The following is an 18,885-nucleotide window of genomic DNA, read 5'->3' on the forward strand; positions in this document are numbered from 1 at the left end:
AGAAGCATTTAAGTCCCATCTTAAAACTCATTTGTATACTCTAGTCTTTAAATAGACCCCCTTTTTAGACCAGTTGATCTGCCGTTTATTTTATTTTCTCCTCTGCCCCCCTCTCCCTTGTGGAGGGGCGGACACAGGCCCGGTGGCCATGGATGAAGTGCTGGCTGTCCAGAGTCGGGACCCGGGGTGGACCGCTCGCCTATGCATCGGTTGGGGACATCTCTGCGCTGCTGACCCGTCTCCGCTCGGGATGGTCTCCTGCTGGCCCCACTATGGACTGGACTCTCACTATTATGGACTGGACTCTCACTATTATGTTAGATCCACTATGGACTGGACTTTCACAATATTATGCTAGACCCACTCGACGTCCATTGCATCCGGTCTCTCCTAGAGGATGTCGTTGTGGCTTGTGAAGCCCTTTGAGACACTTGTGATTTAGGGCTATATAAATAAACATCGATTGATTGATTGATTGTTTCAGTTTCGTAAATTCACCAAAACATCACCGTGGAGTTATTGAGTCTTTCGCTGATTGGAGAGCTAGCTTCCGCGGCTAGTGGGTCCATGACAATGACTTCTGTTTTGTTTGATCATCCGTTTTACTGCCGGTCTACAGGCACATAAACATTTACAAAATCGTTCTGTGTAAATAACTAATTTTCTGCTTATAGTCCGGTGCGGCTAATGAATGGAAAAGTACTTTTTTCTTCTAAAATTGAGTGAGTGCGGTTTATATACCAGTGCGCTATATTGGTAATATTCATATAAATCATAAAATAGTGTGCCTACTTCACAAAAATGTCCTCAATTTTGGCGGGGGTTACGTTTCACACCCCCCCTTACATTAATTAGGTAAATTAACTAGAAATGCACTCCCAGTGCAGACCTCCATCAGACCCTTTCTAATCCTTTAAAAAATAATCCTGAATCCAGACTGTGAGCCGGATCACAATCAAAATGTAATCACTTGTTCTTTATCTCGTTTGAGACATTTCCTGAAAATTACATCAAAATCTGTCCATAACTGTTGGAGGTGTGTTGCTCACTGACTGACAAACCTCGGCGAATACGCAACCTGCTTGGCGAAGGTAGTAAAACGGCGATCGTTCATACCTCGTAGTGCAGACGTCTGGCCTTGGACATGGCGGGCAGTGAAGTCCTCTTACCACTAATGTTGCGGAATACTTGGAAAACCATGAAGCAGAGGAAGAGGAAGTAGAGGCAAGCACAGATTCCTGCCACTATAATGAAAGCCATCTGGGAGAACATCAGTCAAGGAAATAAGTGCCTGCTCATCCAGAAGAACAGAAAGCAGTGTCATCATACGCCGTTTTAGCTAAAACAATGCAAAGATATATTTCATTTGTAAAGTAAGTATAGTCTAATTACTACAGTGGTTCCCAAAATTCTCAACTTATTTTTTTTAACATGCCTCAAAAACAGCAGCTTGGAATTTAGGACATGCTCTCTCTGAGAGAGCATGAGGAGGTTGAGGTGGGCGGAGTTGGGGGGGGGGTGTATATTGTAGCGTCCCGGAAGAGTTAGTGCTGCAAGGGGTTTTGGGTATTTGTTCTGTTGTGTTTATGTTGTGTTACGGTGCGGATGTTCTCCCAAAATGTGTTTGTCATTCTTCTTTGGTGTGGGTTCACAGTGTGGCGCATATTTGTAACAGTGTTAAAGTTGTTTATACGGCCATCCTCAGTGTGACCTGTATGGCTGTTGACCAAATATGCATGCATTCACTTGTGTGTGTGAAAAGCCGTAGGTATTATGTGATTGGGCCGGCACACAAACGCAGTGCCTTTAAGGTTTATTGGCGCTCTGAACTCCTCCCTACGTCCGTGTATCACTCCGTACAGCGGCGTTTTAAAAAGTCATAAATTGTACTTTTTGAAACCGATACCGATAATTTCCGATATTACAATTTAAAGCATTTATCGGCCGATAATATCGGCAGTCCGATAATTAATTATTACATTCAGAAAATAAATGTTCCCTAATTTCTTTTACATTAGGACGTGCCAGGCTGGCTGACTTATTCAGCTATGGTGCGTAAAATCCACCGCTCGTATAATAAACATGAGTAACATAGTCGTCAGTAGTCAAGAAACAAACCACAGGCTTAGTTTAAAAAAAATGTACACAATTCACATTTTCAAGATTAAAAACACACCTATGGACTAAATCAGGGGTGTCAAACTTGTTTTCATGGAGGGCCACATCGCAGTCATGGCCGCCCTCGGAGGGCCGCTTGTAACAGTGAATGTAAGAATATAAAAGTATAATCGCCTCATTATATTATTGCCTACGCATTTGGTTATTTGATTTTTGTATGTACAAATTGATTGATAACTTGCTTTGAACTCGTAAGTCAAGGTGACAAGCAGATATTTAAGTTTTTTGTTGTTTTTTTTACAAACTATCATACAGTTTATAATAATTAAGGGTGCTAAAAAAATGTTTTAATCACATTCGAATCCCAATTTTTTTTAGTAACTTTCAAAAATCAAATTCCTTATTTTGGGAAGAATTAATGAAAACAATTTTTTTTTAGGCCATCTCTATGCTTATTTGGTGCACGTACACTACCGTTCAAAAGTTTGGGGTCACATTGAAATGTCCTTATTTTTGAAGGAAAAGCACTGTACTTTTCAATGAAGATAACTTTAAACTAGTCTTAACTTTAAAGAAATACACTCTATACATTGCTAATGTGGTAAATGACTATTCTAGCTGCAAATGTCTGGTTTTTGGTGCAATATCTACATAGGTATATAGAGGCCCATTTCCAGCAACTATCACTCCAGTGTTCTAATGGTGCAATGTGTTTGCTCATTGGCTCAGAAGGCTAATTGATGATTAGAAAACCCTTGTGCAATCATGTTCACACATCTGAAAACAGTTTAGCTCGTTACAGAAGCTACAAAACTGACCTTCCTTTGAGCAGATTGAGTTTCTGGAGCATCACATTTGTGGGGTCAATTAAACGCTCAAAATGGCCAGAAAAAGAGAACTTTCATCTGAAACTCTACAGTCTATTCTTGTTCTTAGAAATGAAGGCTATTCCACAAAATTGTTTGGGTGACCCCAAACTTTTGAACGGTAGTGTATGTGTCATACGTCAGCAACCAAAAGGATGTTTTGTAACCTGTAAGCTGTTTTGTTACGGTGGTGACATTATTCCTAAAGTCACCAGCGTTAGCGTCACTATAGACAGCGATTTTAAACTTGACAAGCAAGTCAATGGCGTTTTAAAATCGTGTTTTTATCATCTTCGTCTTTTAGCAAAGGTAAAACCGTTTTTATCTTTTAACCTCTTTGAACAAGTCATGCATGCTTTTATTTCAAGTCGCCTGGACTACTGCAATGCACTTTATGCTGGCATTAGCCAAAAAGCTCTCTCCCGGTTTAAGTTAGTCCAGAACGCGGCACCACGACTTTTAACAGGGGCCAGGAAACGCCAGCATATAACCCCAATTCTTCAGAGTTTGCACTGGCTCCCTGTTCATTTAAGAATTGATTTTAAAACCTTGCTGTTTGTTTTTAAAGCTTTACATGGACTGGCACCTCATTATATCTCGGACCTCATCCAAATTTACACTCCTGCGTGCGCTCTGAGGTCCGAGAGCCAGCTCCAGCTCGTGGTGCCCAAGACCAGACTTAAAACCAGGGGAGACAGGGCCTTCTCTGTGGTCAGCCCTAAGCTCTGAAACACTCTGCCCCTCCATGTTCAAACTGCTCCCACAGTGGAGTGTTTTAAGTCTCGTCTTAAGACCCACTTTTATTATAAATAAATAATAAATAATGTAATGTATTTATCATTTAACTTTTATTCTTTGGCTTTTAACCCTACGTGAGTAGTGTGGTCCTCTGTCCTCTGTTGTCCTCTGTGTTTTTTAAAATGTTGATTTCTATTTACTGTTTTAATTGGTTTTACCCTTTAAAATCGTTTTTAATCATATTTATTTTTATATTGGTTTTATGTTTATTTTTTTATTTTTTTTATTCAGTCATTGGTGGAGCTAAGGATAATATTTGAATATTGTTTATAATATTGTTCTGCAGCACTTTGGAAACATTTTTGTTGTTTAAATGTGCTATACAAATAAAGTGGATTGGATTGGATTATTATTATACCAAATAATAAATTGCAAAAATCAGTTTGAATCGAGAATCGTGTTGAAATGAGTATCGATGATCGTCCATTGCACCGGTCGCCCAGGGGGGGTCCCCACATCTGCGGTCCCCTCCAAGGTTTCTCATTGTCATCCCATTGGGTTGAGTTTTTTCTTGCCCTGATGTGGGATCTGAGCTGAGGATGTCGTTGTGGCCTGTGCAGCCCTTTGAGACACTTGTGATTTAGGGCTATATAAGTACATTTTGATTGATGATTGATTGATTATGAATCAAAGCCTCATCCCAAGAATCGGAATCGAATGGCGAGGTGCCCAAAGATTCACGCCAATAACAATCGAATATTTGTATATATATCAAAGTTTAAAACATATGAAATTTCATGTATTACATACCTTTTTTTCTGTCAGAATGGAAAAAATGAAAACATTTAGTAAGAAAGATGAAGTATCCACATTATTCCCAGGCTTTCTTTCGCGGGCCACATTAAATGACGTTTCGGCCCGGATCTGGCCCCCGGACCTTGAATTTGACACGTGTGCACTAGATGATCATCAAATGTACGTATTTGTTCATAGAGCGCACACAGAACCATGAACAACTTGGTGTCTTTGCAGAATTAACAAGGGCAGTGTACACAAGAGGCGTTCCAGCGTACTGCAGAATAATCAGTGTTCTTATTCACGTACCTCACTTTGGGACCCTAGGGTGGAATAGATATACCGTAATTTCCGGACTATAAGCCGCTACTTTTTCCCCTCGTTCTGGTCCCTGCGGCTTATATACGGCCTGTTCTTCTCCGGCACCGACGAAGAGGATTTCGGTGGTTTTAGTACGCAGGAGGAAGACGATGACACAATGATTAAAGACTGACTTTTCATATACCGGTAGGCTGGTTATTTTGATAACGTACAGGCGAGCACTTTGTATTACTTTGCACCGTTGTATTATTTGTACTCTGCATGAATGCTGTTCGCCATGTCAAAGATGTGAAAGTTTGATTGAATGATTGAAAGATTTATTGTTAATAAATGGGACGCTTTGCGTTCCCAAACAGTCATCTCTGTCCCGACATTCCCCTCCGTGGTAGCAGGAACCCCTATATACTACGGTAATTACACATCAAAACCCTGCGGCTTATAGTCAGGTGCGGCTTATATATGGAGCAATCTGTATTTTCCCCTAAATTTAGCTGGTGCGGCTTATAGTCAGGTGCGGCTTATAGTCCGGAAATTACGGTAGTCCTTCCATGCTGTGTAATATTTCATGAACATTGATACCATGGTGGGAATATTTGGCCACCTCAAGAACTAATTAGGATTCAGGAGCTACGATTCGATGAAAAATAGATTATTGATGAATCTTTAATATATTGATGCAGTTTAACATTTCAATAAATAAGCGTTTATCACTTGCAATTTTTAAATACAGTGCATTTGTAATAGGAAATTGTCATCACATTGATTAAATTAATGAAAATGTGTGCAAAACTGGAGCATAAGTGCCCTAAAATAAAGGAGCTGGTTGGCTTTCTCTGTGAGGTCTGCATTACTTTATTTAAGATAAATCGACTATCGACGTTTACTAATCGATTTTATAATCGTCCATGACCGAATTGCCATGCATCTAAAAATTAATTACTTCCCCCACCTCTAATCAACATCATAAACGTGTCAATGAGAAACATTTCAGTGTTTAAAACTGTCTATTTTCAAACTGGCAAGCTTAGAAACAAACGAGAGACATAAAAAAACACAAATGCTTCCCAGGCCAGAGGCAGCATATGGCATTATTGAATTATTCCTCTTCTAATTAGTCTGGGGAACGATCTGTGTCGACAATAACAAGAAACCATGAAAAATGAAGTGCATCTTCAAAAAGGAAGGTCTGCTCTTTTACCGTGTGCATATGCTCACGTGCGTTGAGTTCATTTTTTGGAGTTCTAAAGCACACGTCTGTTTTTGTCCGATATTTGAGTGTAAAAAGGATACAGCCAGCTCGGTCCCCACATCAGACGCCCAGATGCTGTAGAAGGGGTTTGTCAGCTGGACACCTCTGGTGAAACAAACAAACTAAATAATGCACCTATTTACAAACAAAAACACTTTTTTATAGCATTTTTTTTTTTAAATCACAGTAAAATAATATCAAAATGTACTGTAACATTACAACAAAAGAATGTAAACATTATATTATTTAATTTCACAGTAAAATAATGTCATCAATATGTACTGTAACATTACTACAAAAAACTAAACATCTTACTTAATTTCAAAGTAAAATAATATCAAAATGTACTGTAACATTACTATTAAAGACTAAATATATTTTTTTATTTTTTTTTACAGTATAATAATGTCATCAAAATGTACTATAACATTTAATAATGTAATGTTTACAGTTTTTTGTTGTAATTTCACAGTAAAATAATGTCATCAAATGGGGCGGTATAGCTCGGTTGGTAGAGTGGCCGTGCCAGCAACTTGAGGGTTCCAGGTTCGATCCCCGCTTCCGCCATCCTAGTCACTGCTGTTGTGTCCTTGGGCAAGACACTTTACACACCTGCTCCCAGTGCCACCCACACTGGTTTAAATGTAACTTAGATATTGGTTTTCACTATGTAAAAGTGCCTTGAGTGCTTTGAGTCACTAGAGAAAAAGCGCTATATAAATATATAATTCACTTCAAAATATACAGTAACATTACAACAAATTACGGTAAACATTATATTATTTAATTTCACAATAAAATAATGTGATCAAAATGTACTGTAACATTACAACAAAAGACAGTAAACATTATATTATTTAATTTCACAGTAAAATAATATTAAAATGTACTCTAACATTACAACAAAAGAGTAAACATTATATTAAATTTCACAGTAAAAAACTGTAATCAGTCTTCTGTAATATCACAAAGTCAAATTAAAGTATTGTACAGTAAGTGGTGGTACACTGTTAAACCGAGAGAGTAATTAACTACAACTACATCCCGTCATTAACTATAAATTACATATATGAAGTTACAGCATTCAGTTCTTGCAATTGCCTGTAAATTCAGAGCTCTGTACCTGCTGTAAATATAGTTCACAGTAAATTACTGTAAATGTTGCAGTCAAAGTAATGCAATTAATTGCCAGTAATTTTCTGTGAATTTACAATGAAATAATTTACAGTATAATAGAGTGGTGTATAAAGAGAGTACGGCCAACTGAACACCAGGTGCCATCTTTGCTACCAAGGACGTGTGCGGCTGTGCAATTGCTGTCGTTCTGATGGTAGTTTTTCTGACAAAATAAACCAAAATAATCCGTCTAAATATAGTTCTAAACATACTCCAGATCATAAACTTACAATAAAACATGCTTTTATGTTGTGAAAGTATCTTTTTGTGGCCGTATTTGACGCACTCTGCTGCTACATTCCTGCAGTGTTTAGTGACCAGCAAGCATTCTAACACGCAACGACCAAAAAAATAATTCGCTTTGGACCAACAATCACAGAGAAATTGTGACTTTTGTGTCAAGGGTGGTGTGTTTGTAATCACTGTGTGTGTCACTGTCTATGTATTATTATAACTCATCTTTCTTGTTTCTAACACACTCTGTGAATAAGTCGACTTTTTACTTATATGTGTTTTACTTTTGTGTGAAGTGTGTCAAGTGTGGTGTAATCACTGTGTATTATTATAACTCATCTTTCTTGTTTCTAACACGCTCAGTGAATAAGTCGACTTTTTACTTATATCACAATAACTCAAATATGGTAATACTGGCGAGCAGTAAAGAATATGAAGTGATTTTTGGTCCACAACATAATTTGCTTTATTGATTATTGACATTTCTTGCCACTTGATGTTGTATTTTTACATGAGATTTACAGTTCATTTTCTCATCTATTTTTACCCCCAAAGTGTGTTTTAGTTTACTCTTTCAGTGTCAATCTATTTGTGTTTGACTTTCCCTTCTGCTGTTACTGGATTGCATTATTTGAGTTGTACTGAGATTCAAAGTTGGCCTGTTTTGGTCAAACCAACTGTTAAATGTATTAATTTCTTGTGGGGCGGTATAGCTCGGTTGGTAGAGCGGCCGTGCCAGCAACTTGAGGGTTGCAGGTTCGATCCCCGCTTCCGCCATCCTAGTCCCTGCCGTTGTGTCCTTGGGCAAGACACTTTACCCACCTGCTCCCAGTGCCACCCACACTGGTTTAAATGTAACTTAGATATTGGGTTTCACTATGTAAAGCGCTTTGAGTCACTAGAGAAAAGCGCTATAAAAATATAATTCACTTCACTTCACTTCACTTATTATTGTATGATAATATGTGTGTTCTCTCCTGAACAAAACGCAGACGTTGTGTCGAGTGTTTAGCTGGCACAAGACGCTGTAATCAGTGTCTCTCCAGTGTTGACGGCAAACCTTCAACTTCATACTTGTCTTCTTTCCGGCTTGTGAGGAAAGCCATGGAAAAGATTTCCACAATTCTCACGGGTGGAGCGGCCCCACGCTGCACAACAGGGCATTTATACACCTGGAAAAACTAACTAGGAAGCGCCGCAGACACGTAGCATGAGCTCAAAGTTGGTAGCAGTCATGGTGCCCTGTAGTCAGGTGACTGCCTTTTGACCAATCATTGAGGAGATTGAAGTTGGCCATACTCTCTTTAGTCAGGTGGGGACCCCTAGTGGTGGTGGCTTTAAACAACTGTGGCGTGTGATTGAAGTTTAAAGGCCTACTGAAATGATTTTTTTTTATTTAAACGGGGATAGCAGATCTATTCTATGTGTCATACTTGATCATTTCGCGATATTGCCATATTTTTGCTGAAAGGATTTAGTATAGAACAACGACGATAAAGATTGCAACTTTTGGTATCTGATAAAAAAAAGGCTTGCACCTACCGGAAGTAGCGTGACGTAGTCAGTTGAACATATACGCAAAGTTCCCTATTGTTTACAATGATGGCCGCATGAAGTGAGAGAGATTCGGACCGAGAAAGCGACAATTTCCCCATTAATTTGAGCGAGGATGAAAGATTTGTGGATGAGTAAAGTGCAAGTGAAGGACTAGTGGGGAGTTGAAGCTATTCAGATAGGGAAGATGCTGTGAGAGCCGGGGGTGACCTGATATTCAGCTGGGAATGACTACAACAGTAAATAAACACAAGACATATATATACTCTATTAGCCACAACACAACCAGGCTTATATTTAATATGCCACAAATTAATCCGCATAACAAACACCTCCCCACTCCCGTCCGTAAACACCTGCGTGTTTGTTATGCTAGCTCCTAGCTCCTCTGCTAGCTCCTAGCTCCATAGAACACGCCAATACAATTCAAACACCCGATCAACACACACAATCACTCAGCCCAAAAGACCGTTCACCTAACCCAAGGTTCATAAAGCTTATATATTTTTAAAAAGTTACGTACGTGACGCGCACGTAGGTACGGTACGTGTTATGCTAGCTCCTCTGCTAGCTCCTAGCTCCATAGAACACGCCAATACAATTCAAACACATGATCAACACACACAATCACTCAGCCCAAAAGACCGTTCACCTAACCCAAGGTTCATAAAGCTTATATATTTTAAAAAAGTTACGTACATACGCAAAAAAAAGCCAAAGCTGCATACTCACAGTAGCACGTCTGCGTCTTTGTCATCCAAATCAAAGTAATCCTGGTAAGAGTCTGTGTTGTCCCAGTTCTCTACAGGCGTCTGTGTATCCAAGTCAAATGTCCTCCTGGTTAGAGTCTCTGTTATCCGAGTTCTTCCATCTTGACTGCATCTTCCGGGAATGTAAACAAAGAAGCGCCGGCTGTGTACTGTTGTGGCTGACTACGTTCGAAAAATACGTCCATTTCGCACCGACAACTTTCTTCTTTGCTTGCTCAGCGTGGTCGGTAGTAGTGGGTACTACTGAAACCCACTACTACCGACCACGCAGTCTGATAGTTTATATATCAATGATGAAATCTTAACATTGCAACACATGCCAATACGGCCGGGTTAACTTATAAAGTGACATTTTAAATTTGCCGCTAAACTTCCGGTTCGAAACGCCTCTGAGGATGACGTATGCGCGTGACGTAGCCCGGCGAACACGGGTATGCCTTCCACATTGAAGCCAATACGAAAAAGCTCTGTTTTCATTTCATAATTCCACAGTATTCTGGACATCTGTGTTCGTGAATCTGTTGCAATCATGTTCATTGCATTATGGAGAAGGAAGCTGAGCAAGCAAAGAAGAAAGTTGTCGGTGCGAAATGGACGTATTTTTCGAACGTAGTCAGCAACAACAGTACACAGCCGGCGCTTCTTTGTTTACATTCCCGAAAGATGCAGTCAAGATGGAAGAACTCGGATAACAGAGACTCTAACCAGGAGGACTTTTGACTTCGATACACAGACGCCTGTAGAGAACTGGGACAACACAGACTCTTACCAGGATTACTTTGATTTGGATGACAAAGACGCAGACGTGCTACTGTGAGTATGCAGCTTTGGCTTCTAAACATTTGATCGCTTGACCGTATGTGCGCAACTTTTTTTTGTGTATGTACGTAACTTTTTTTAAATATATAAGCTTTATGAACCTTGGGTTAGGTGAACGGTCTTTTGGGCTGAGTGATTGTGTGTGTTGATCAGGTGTTTGAATTGTATTGGCGTGTTCTATGGAGCTAGGAGCTAGCAGAGGAGCTAGGAGCTAGCATAACAAACACGCAGGTGTTTTTATGCAGGATTAATTTGTGGCATATTAAATATAAGCCTGGTTGTGTTGTGGCTAATAGAGTATATATATGTCTTGTGTTTATTTACTGTTGTAGTCATTCCCAGCTGAATATCAGGTACCGCGAGTATGCAGCCTTGGCTGCTAAACATTTGATAGCTTGACCGTATGTGCGCGTCACGTACGTAACTTTTTAAAAATATATAAGCTTTATGAACCTTGGGTTAGGTGAACGGTCTTTTGGGCTGAGTGATTGTGTGTGTTGATCAGGTGTTTGAATTGTATTGGCGTGTTCTATGGAGCTAGGAGCTAGCAGAGGAGCTAGGAGCTAGCGTAACAAACACGCAGGTGTTTTTATGCAGGATTAATTTGTGGCATATTAAATATAAGCCTGGTTGTGTTGTGGCTAATAGAGTATATATATGTCTTGTGTTTATTTACTGTTGTAGTCATTCCCAGCTGAATATCAGGTCACCCCCGGCTCTCACAGCATCTTCCCTATCTGAATAGCTTCAACTCCCCACTAGTCCTTCACTTGCACTTTACTCATCCACAAATCTTTCATCCTCGCTCAAATTAATGGGGAAATTGTCGCTTTCTCGGTCCGAATCTCTCTCACTTCATGCGGCCATCATTGTAAACAATAGGGAACTTTGCGTATATGTTCAACTGACTACGTCACGCTACTTCCGGTAGGGGCAAGCCTTTTTTTTATCAGATACCAAAAGTTGCAATCTTTATCGTCGTTGTTCTCTACTAAATCCTTTCAGCAAAAATATGGCAATATCGCGAAATGATCAAGTATGACACATAGAATAGATCTGCTATCCCCGTTTAAATTAAAAAAATTCATTTCAGTAGGCCTTTAATTCCCCTTCTTTGTTTACTTTCTATTCTTTCCATTTCTATTCCGGCTAGTTGCAGTTGTTTACTAATCCCACAAAATGTCCGTCCAACAAGCTCAAAGTTGGCAGCAGTCATGGCGCCCTGCAGTCAGTTGACTGCCTTTTGACCAATCATTGAGGAGATTGAAGTTGGCCATACTCTCTTTACACACACTTTGGCCTTTTTGATCATGTGAGGACCCCTAGTGGTGGTGGCTTTAAACAACCGTGGCGTGTGATTGAAGTTTAATTAGTACTCGACAGCGCTTGTTGTCACGTGACTGCCTTTTGACCAATCATTGAGGAGAAGTTGGCCATACTCTCTTTACACACACTCTGCAGCATACAGTGTAGGACATACGGGAGCTATTGCTTTGCTGTTTAAAAAGTATACATGTCATTTTAAGGGTCAAAAAGACGTGATCTCACCTCTCGCACATGTCAAAGATAAAAAGACAGAAGGACCCAAACACGATGGGTCCGACTTGCTTCCAGTACACGGAGAAACGATTCCTCTCCGTCTGGTCCTGGGAGAAGCAGACAATGGATGACGCTCTGCAGGTCAGGGGGGAGAGCAAGCGGGGAGCCAGGTACATTACCATGAGGTGTTCCCCACAGAAGATGATCCAGAAGGAAAGCAACATGGAGTAAAAAATGCCTTGTCGGATGTCTCCAAAAAGCAACATCCAGGTCCAGTTGAAGCCAACAGAAAACCACTCCACTGGGATGTTAATGAAGGTCATGGAGATGCCCAAAGCAAAGATTACTCTGCAAAACCAAGAACAGTATTGTACATCACTTCCTGCTTTGGATTTATTTATATCAGAGTTTTATGCTGCAGATTCAGTTACCCATCACAGGTCATAACTGGAACTTTTTGATGGTGAGTGCTGGTGATAATGTAACAATATCAACACAATGTTTCAATGACTTCCTTATTCTCTTTTGTTCCATACAATTGTTTGAGCAAAGTCAATACTACACAATAACTCGACAAAATCTGCTAAATTAAGCATTTGGTATTTGGCCTCAAACTCTTCCTGTGTCCACGGAAATTCACGGAGTTTGTAAATAAAACAAAAAAAATTATTTTTTGAGAAAATCTAAAAATATCAATCTGATCTCTGTTAAGGATCATATAGTGATATTACCTTTTTTTATTATTTTTTTTTTCTTCTCTTTTTTTTTTTTTTTTTTTTTTTTTTTTCCTAGTGATATTACCTTTAATAGACACCACCAATGTATGGATCGATCCACCTTCCTCTTACGTGTACTGACTGTGACAATGCTGACACCAACAGTTGTTATATTATCCTCTCTCTAGACCAGTGTTTTTCAACCTTCAGTGTTTTTCAACCTTTTTTGAGGCATGGCACATTTTTTATTATTTAAAAATCCGACGGCACACCACCAGCAGAAAACGTTAAAAAATGAAACTCCACCAGGTCCTCCTTGTGCCTTATTTTGACTTTGTTGGTGTTTTCCTGTGTGTAGTGCTTTAGTTCTTGTCTTGTACTGTTATTTTGGTGTTTTCCTGTAGCAGTATCATGTCTTCCTTTGAGCGCTATTCCCCGCACCTGCTTTGTGTTAGCAAGCAAGGCTATTTAAGTTGTTGCTATTCTTCAATGTGGGGACATTGTTGATTGTCATGTCATGTATGGATGTACTTTGTGTACGCCGTCTCTGCTCCACACGCTGCAAGTTTTTGCTGTCGTCCAGCATTCTGTTTTGTAGCCAGTTCAGTTTTACTGTCGTTTTACATAGCCATCCCTATGCTTCATTGCCTTTTCCTTTCCCTTTTGTTCATTTTTGGCTTAAGCGTTGCATACCTTTTTACCTGCACGCTGTGGTCTGCATATTGGGATCACAGTTCTACAGCCGAGTTCTACACAGCAAGGACACTAAGGAACGGCACAGTATTTGCAGATTATAATTATTGATTTGCAAAAATATATTTTTTGGACCAATTAGGTGAAGTTGCATAATTTCCCACGGCACACCAGACAATATCTCACGGCAATGTGCACGGCATAGTGGTTGAAAATCACTGCTCTAGACTCTCTTTAACCTACGTGTTAATTTCCTGTTAATATCTGCTTACTTTCTGATGTAACATGCTTCCTTCTACCCTTCTTCAAAATTTACTAAGCACTTATTTCCTCTGTTTAAAGCTAGCGTAGCTATTAGCATGCCTGCTCTTGGCTTGTTTTTGGTGTAATACATGTTAAGCAGTGCCCTCCAAAAATGTTCATTTTCCGGAATGGAGGTGATTATTATCTTAGGGGAGCGGCACCACACTGTGTGAAGAGACACAGAATTAGCAGTTAACTTATTAGTCTCGGGGGACAAAAAATAAACACAGTATTAGCTAGAGGCGGTCGGTATTAAAGGCACAAATTGGCAATAGCGATCACATAATTCTTCACGAAAATTGACCGATACTGATCAGTGGCCAAGCAATCGGCACATGCCTAGTTTGATTTCCTCTATCAGGATGTTATGTAATTGCACGGGTTAGTTTTATAGTTAGCGACATAACTCATATAAAAATGTACAACATAAAGTGGCAAGAAAAACTTCAATAATGAATAAAGCAAAAATATGTTGTGGACAAAAAAAATCACTTCATATTCTTTACTGCTCACTAGTGTTGAAAATATCTGAGTTATTGTGTAGAAATATGGGAAATAACTACAAAAGTACACTTCATTCATTAACTGTGTTACAAAGAAGTCAGTTATAATAAAACATAATGTTGGATATAGAGAACATACAAACCCTTTATTCATTGAATTGAAAATACTGAAATTCCCCGGCATAGTGAATTTGCAAAAAGCTAAAATTATACACAAAGCAAACTATAACCTGCTACCCAAGAATATACAACAATTCATCTCAACAAAAGCAGAAAAATATAACCTTAGAGAAAAATGTAATTTAAAACATTTGTATGCACGTGCAACACTTTTAAGACCTTTAGTATATCAGTATGTGGACTTAAAATATGGAATTGATTAAACAAAGAAATCAAACAATGTACTAATATGATCCACTTCAACAAACGCTTCAAACTTAAAATGTTTACAAAGTACAAAGAAGAAGAACCATGATAAACCTTCTGAATGTATTTCATCCATCTATTCATTTTCTAGATAATCTTATTTATCTCACTATATGAAATACAACTTATTCATTTATTTATTTTTAATGTTATTACTTATGGAGTATCTTGTGAATAAACTGAGAACAGGAAGTGAACAAATGTGTTAGCAACTTCTATGTAAAGGAAAAGGGATAGGATTAAATAAGCTCTGCTTCTTCCTACTCCTTTTCGAACATGTTGAATAGAGAAACTGGAAATTGGGATGCATCATGTTGTATGCATGCATGTTCGAAATAAACTGAAACTTAACTCAAAAAGTTATGGGCAGACTTTGATGAAAGTAAAAATAAATATCCTAAACAGAAAAAGGGAAACAGTGAGTGGATTTTGGGAGTGATCCGAATCACTGTCTGGATTCAAGACAATGCAGGCGCCTCAACTTTTAACTTTCAGATTGAATTGACTGCAGATTTAAATGGCTGGTAAGTGATAGTCCAAAATCAGTATAGCTACAAAGCCTGAAATCAAGACAGGTAAGTAATGTGTGAATGTATGTGAAACTCCTGAGAGGTCAATGAGGTCCTGAAGCAGGTTTCTGCATGCCACCAGCAGATAAAAAGGACCCTCATAAATAGCCAGGACAAGCGGGCAAAACAGTGTTATGACAACGCTTGATTTTCATTGCAGATAAAAAAGCACAGACTCAAAAAGGGGACATCACACAACCTCCAAATGGGTTCTGAGTGAACACTGCACTAAAACCACCACAAATTCAGTTCAAGCGGTTTGGGAGTTTTCACAACAGGGTTAGGCCATAAAGAGCCAGAGGGAGAAAAGTGACGTTGAAATATGATGATTTTTGACAAAAGTAATAGAAGTAATGCACTCCAGGTTGTAAATCATTGGGCTCTAGACTCAGCTCCTCAGCAAAGCTTCTTAGAGGGAACAAAATGAAAGCTCACTAGGGTGGTATGTGAGGAATGTGCCCTGGGCAAAACCAACAGAGTGTGTGTACGAACCGCCAGGGTGTGAAGAGAGTGCTCGGGCACGTTAAGAAGTTAAAAGTGAGGAGGAAACATCATGACATCATTGTGCAAAACATTTAGATGTAATTAGTAGCACTAATCAACAGTAACTGCAGATGTCACAATTCTCAGTTGTGTTCTTGGTTCCGTAAGAAAGTAGCTAAACTTTTCCTTCTAAATGTATCTAACTTGAGGTTGACTTTCTGAACATACCGCTCAATGTTTGCATTTCAAAATATGGTCAATTTTGCAGGAAAATGGGTAAAAAAATAAGCGATTAAATTTGGGACTTGAACGCATGTCCCTTTGGGTCACAAACTGATATCAACCACTGTGCCATCCACCCGGACATGTAATAGGTTATTAGTGTATCTGATATGATAATACTATAATAATATGATCAAACTAGCATTAACCACTGTACCATCCATCCTGACATGCAATAGGTTATTAGTGTGTCTGATGTAATAATACCTACTCAGTGGCCTAGTGGTTAGAGCGTCCGCCCTGAGATCGGTAGGTTGTGAGTTCAAACCCCGGCCGGGTTATACCAAAGACTATAAAAATGGGACCCATTACCTCACTCAGTATCAAGGGTTGGAATTGGGGGTTAAATCACCAAAAAAAGATTCCCGGGCGCGGCCACCGCTGCTGCCCACTGCTCCCCTCACCTCCCAAGGGGTGATCACGGGGGATGGGTCAAATGCAGAGAATAATTTCGCCACACCTAGTGAATCATTGGTACTTTATTAATACTATAATAATATGATGAAACTAGTATCAACCACTGGACCATCCATGCTGACATGCAGTAGGTTATTAGTCTGTCTAATATAATAATAATACTATAATACAGGGGTGTCCAAACTTTTTCCACTGAGGGCCGCACACGGAAAAATTAAAGCATGCGGGGGCCATTTTGATATTTTTCCTTTTCAAACCGTAACAAATTATATGGATTTTGTTTGTTTTTTACCTTTAAGGATCCCGGGGACCATAAAGGGTCTAAGTCATTAAAATGTTAAAAACAAGTCAAATTATTATTTTTTTTAATTTATATAACGCTTACAGTAAATCTCTACAGTATATCAACTTCAGGTTGATATAAAATTTAAAAAAACAAAAAGGTTTTATGCCTTTTCTGTCAAAGACAACTTAGTTTTTTATAATAAAACTGAAATATGCAGTATTTCCCCCACTGCCCAAAACATTCAGAAAGCAATGTTTGATGTGAAGTAATTAGAGCCTTAAAAATATCAATAATGCAGGACACCATTGGTTTTAATTCATTATTATTTTTGAGTAATCACAGTGAAAAGATAAATAAAATCCCATTAAATATATTTGGGATCCACTCAGAAAGTGGTACATATTTATTATTTATTTTTTTACTTTCAACACTGAAGTTACGAGATCAACTTCAGATATATATGTCGATTTTACGTTTAAACTATTATTTTGTTTGTTTGTTTTATGCTCTTTTGTCAAATAAAATGTTGATGTTTTTGTATGGCAACCACACAATATATGCAATATTTCCCACATAAAACATTTTAAAGTGAAATATTTGAAATAATTGGAGCCTTGAATAAGTCAATAATTCATTATAACATTGATTTTTTTTTTTGGAGCAATGGCAAAAAAAGAAAAAAGAAAGACAAAAGAAGGGAAAAAAGCCTGCATGGTAGCTTTGTGTCAACATTGCAACTTTTTCTAGTTAGATTGCACCTCATTCCACTTTTTTAAATGTTTTTTTAAATTTTTGCAATAGCATTTCCAGAATGTGTGGCATGTGCGGCCGGTAAACAATTAGCTGTGGGCCGCAAATGGCCCCCGGGCCGCACTTTGGACACCCCTGCTATATTATGATGAAACTGATATCAACCACTGTACCATCCATCCTGACATGCAATAGGTTATTAATGTGTCTGATATAATAATAATAGTACTATATTAATATGATCGAACTAGTATCAACCCCTGTACCATCCATCCTGACATGCAATAGGTTATTAATGTGTCTGATATAATAATAATAGTACTATATTAATATGATCAAACTAGTATCAACCCCTGTACCATCCATCCTGACATGCAATAGGTTATTAATGTGTCTGATATAATAATAATAGTACTATATTAATATGATCAAACTAGTATCAACCCCTGTACCATCCATCCTGACATGCAATAGGTTATTAATGTGTCTGATATAATAATAATAGTACTATATTAATATGATCAAACTAGTATCAACCCCTGTACCATCCATCCTGACATGCAATAAGTTATTTATATGCCTGATATAATATTAACACTATATTAATATGATACAAAATAGATGTTTTAAGTGCTTCTCAAACCTTTTCACCAAGAAAACTCTTGGCTCTCCAATGACCAACATTAAAATGCAGTAGCTTAAGAGGCTTAAATATGTATTAAAAACAAGGCAGATGTTTTATTTAACAAGTTTATTTCAGGGTTTCTCCTAGATTGCCACTGTATGTGTGGCGACGTTATAATCATCTTTATTTGCAAGGACGCATATACAGTATTTTCTTTAAAAAGTCTCAACAACTGTTTTATGTATATTTAAAAACAAATGTGTTATTAGATAATTTTTTTTCTGGTATTATATTGTTTTTGTCTATTTTTCCAATTGTTGCTGATTATTGTAAAAGGAAACACAAGCTACACTATACTTTGCCCTCCCTCAATGTTGCAATTTAGTTTGCCAATACATGTAAACAGTGCTTTAATTTAGTGATGAAAAAAATTATTGATAATCTCCATTAAGAGTAAGCACAATAAGGAAAGTACATTATATGTGCACATACATTTCAGAGTCCCGTTAGATTAATAATAAAGTTTGGAATAAACTGAAAAAAGCAATATAATTATGCAGGAAGAAGGTCGGCTCTAATTCCTCTAGCGTAATGCTAACGTAAAATGGACAAGCTCATAGACAGGCTAACGGAAATTAGCAGGGCCAATCGCA

General features: G+C 38.3%; 1 protein-coding gene across 1 annotated transcript in view; it reads right to left on the reverse strand.

Moving 5' to 3' along the window:
* Positions 1-18,885, reverse strand: part of wls (Wnt ligand secretion mediator) — a 79,584-nt gene that overhangs the window by 12,412 nt on the left and 48,287 nt on the right. The window contains exons 6-9 of the mRNA XM_062023462.1: positions 12,359-12,527; positions 12,189-12,286; positions 6,129-6,192; positions 1,117-1,260 (exon numbers count right to left, since the gene is read on the reverse strand). Coding sequence (XP_061879446.1) covers positions 1,117-1,260; positions 6,129-6,192; positions 12,189-12,286; positions 12,359-12,527 — 475 coding nt within the window. The remainder of the gene's footprint in view (positions 1-1,116; positions 1,261-6,128; positions 6,193-12,188; positions 12,287-12,358; positions 12,528-18,885) is intronic.

The sequence above is a fragment of the Entelurus aequoreus genome, linkage group LG16 (assembly GCF_033978785.1).
Source record: "Entelurus aequoreus isolate RoL-2023_Sb linkage group LG16, RoL_Eaeq_v1.1, whole genome shotgun sequence".
NCBI lineage: Eukaryota > Metazoa > Chordata > Actinopteri > Syngnathiformes > Syngnathidae > Entelurus > Entelurus aequoreus.